This window comes from Bos indicus x Bos taurus, chromosome 7 (genome assembly GCF_003369695.1).
Source record: "Bos indicus x Bos taurus breed Angus x Brahman F1 hybrid chromosome 7, Bos_hybrid_MaternalHap_v2.0, whole genome shotgun sequence".
Taxonomy (NCBI): domain Eukaryota; kingdom Metazoa; phylum Chordata; class Mammalia; order Artiodactyla; family Bovidae; genus Bos; species Bos indicus x Bos taurus.
Window position 1 is genome coordinate 93,264,623 of NC_040082.1, and position 2,822 is coordinate 93,267,444.

General features: G+C 44.6%; 1 protein-coding gene across 1 annotated transcript; it reads right to left on the reverse strand.

Annotated features, from left to right (window-relative positions):
• Nucleotides 1-1,498: 1,498 nt before the first annotated feature.
• On the reverse strand, nucleotides 1,499-2,431 carry LOC113896341 (olfactory receptor 2Z1). The gene has a single exon (XM_027548565.1). The coding sequence runs from the start codon at nucleotides 2,429-2,431 to the stop codon at nucleotides 1,499-1,501; it is 933 nt and encodes a 310-aa protein (XP_027404366.1).
• Between the last annotated feature and the right edge of the window lie 391 nt (nucleotides 2,432-2,822).

Genomic DNA, 2,822 nt, shown 5'->3' on the forward strand with positions numbered 1-2,822 from the left:
TCAAGAGACTTTTTAGTTCCTCTTCACTTTCTGCCATAAGAGTGGTGTCATCTGCATATCTGAGGTTAGTGATATTTCTCCCGGCAATCTGGATTCCAGCTTGTGCTTCTTCCAGCCCAGCGTTTCTCATAATGTACTCTGCATAGAAGTTAAATAAGCAGGGTGACAATATACAGCCTTGACGTACTCCTTTTCCTATTTGGAACCAGTCTGTTGTTCCATGTCCAGTTTTAACTGTTGCTTCCTGACCTGCATATAGGTTTCTCAAGAGGCAGATCATTGAGAAGAAATATTTCACCGAAAACATTTTTTAACTCATGCAAAGTATTTAACTTAATTTTAAAAATGAAGAATCTTTTTAAAAGAACAAAAGAATATCAAGGAAAGCAGGAAGAAATAAAGAGAAAAGCAAATATTATTTCTTTAGGAAATATATAGTTTTAAATCTATTTTTTAAAAATCAAGCACTTATTTTAGTTATCTAACCAAGGGCAAAATAAAGTTTGGATGTCTAATGAACATGAAGCAGACTAATGATTTATGTTCAATATTTACACTTTGGCTTTTTTTGTTTCAGTTGCTCTTGTTTACAACTGTTTTCAAGGCTGGGCTTAAGAGCAAAGATGGAGTTTCTTTTTAGGGTTCCAAATGAAACACTCCATATTTCATTTTTTAAGGAGATATGCATGGTTTTTCCATCTTTATACATATACACACACACCTATGGCAGGTAACAGATCACTGCTTAGCAGTCAAATAGCACAATAGTTTGGCATCAGAACATCATGGGCTCAAGCCCCAGCTGTGCCACTTCCTGGAAGTTTGAACACTGATGACTTATTTTCCCTTTTTGAGTCTTTTTTCTTACACATAACACATCATAGTCACTACATCTCAAAAGCTGTCATGAGGACAAAATAACATTTACTCAGTAGATCAATTGGTCAAAAACGTTAATTATTACTAGTATAATTATCAATTCAATAACAAGGAAATTTCAAGTTTACAAAGTAGGGTCTTCCATTCATGCATGTGTGTTAGTCACTCAGTCATGTCAGACTCTTTGTGACCCCATGAACTGTAGCCTGCCAGGCTTCTCATGGAAGTCTGCAGGTAAGAATACTGGAGTGTGTAACCATTCTCTTCTCCAGGGTGTCTTCCCAACCCAGGGATGGAACCTGAGTCTCCTGCATTGCAGGCAATTTCTTTACCGTCTGAGCCATGAATGGAAGTCCCCCTTCTATTCATGTAAATAGTGCTAAAAATAGGGCAAGAATACACTAAAAGTATATTTCTTTTTAATACAGGACTGCTACTATTGCTTTCCACAAGTCCATGCGAGAAAACATGAACCCAACTCCTCAAGGGATGGGAAAAGCTGGGCAGACACTTAGCCTTGGATCTAAGGCCTTAGCAGCTGCACCATAAATTGGTACTTGGGTGAGATGGGTGGAATGGAGGACCACTAAGATCACACCCGCAGCTCCCTCTGTGATTATCACTTTGCCCTGAGCCCAGGTCTGTGGAGAACTTTGACCAAAGCCATCCACACTTCCCGGTTCCTCAGGCTGTATATGAGGGGGTTGAGTGTGGGGGTGATAAGGCTGTAGAACAGGGAGACCATGTTGTCCTGGTGTGGGCTGTGGTAGGCACCCGGGACCATGTACATGAACACAGCTGCTCCATAGAAGAGTCCCACTGCTGTGATGTGTGAAGAGCAGGTGGTGAAGGCCTTGTGGTGGGCCTCCTCTGAGCGCATACGTAGAACAGCCCCCAACACGTGGCCATAGGAAGTGGCAATGAGGGAAAGGGGAAGCACCAGGATCAGCACTCCCGAGGTGGACAGCGCCAGTTCATAGGTGGAGGTGTCCGCACAGGAGAGCTTCAGCAGCGCAGGAACCTCACAAAAGAAGTGGTCCACGGTGTGCGAGGCACAGTAGGGGAAGTGCAGAGTGATGGAGGTCTGGATGCAGGCATTGAGCACACCCGCCAGCCAGGAGGAGATCACCATGAGCAGGCACATCTGGCGCCTCATGAGCAGAGAATACTGCAGCGGGTGGCACACAGCCACATAACGGTCATAGGACATGAGGGCCAACAGGATGCCCTCAGCCACACCCATCAGCGTGAGGAAGAATATCTGAGCTGCACAACACCCAAAGGAGATGGAACCTTCTCCTTGCAGAAAGTCTGAGGCCATCTTGGGGATGGTGACCAGGGGGAAGCCAACATCAAACAGGGAGAGCTGACTGAGCAGAAAATACATCGGTGTGTGGAGCCGGGAGTCCACGCAGATCAGGAAGAGCAGAGTGGTGTTGCCCAGAAGCCCCATGATAAACATGACAGCCACCAGGAAGAACAGTAGCTGAGGTGACCCTGAGCGGCTGAAGAGCCCCACCAGAATGAAGTCAGAAGCCACTGACTGATTCATATCTGTCGTATTTTACACAACATACTTTTGCTGCAAGAAGAACTGGAGATCCATGGCAAGAAGCCCAAGTGGGGGCTGGTATGTACGTCTCATCCCACGTGCCAATGGCTATTGATTGGTAAAGGCTGCCTGGAGTGCCATCTTGAGAACTATGAGGTCACAGCTAAGATTAATAGGTAGAAAAAGGCATGATTGATTAGTAATGTCTGTCACAGGCATAGGATGGGAAAACCATAACTGGAACCTCTGAATGAGATACTTGGCCACACGTTGATCAAGAGCTACCTACTTACTCTTTTTTTTTTTTTTAATAATAGCAATTTAGTTTTCCCCCTTTTTTAAATGGGCTTCCCTGGTGGCTCAGATGGTAAAGCGTCTGCCTGCAATGCAG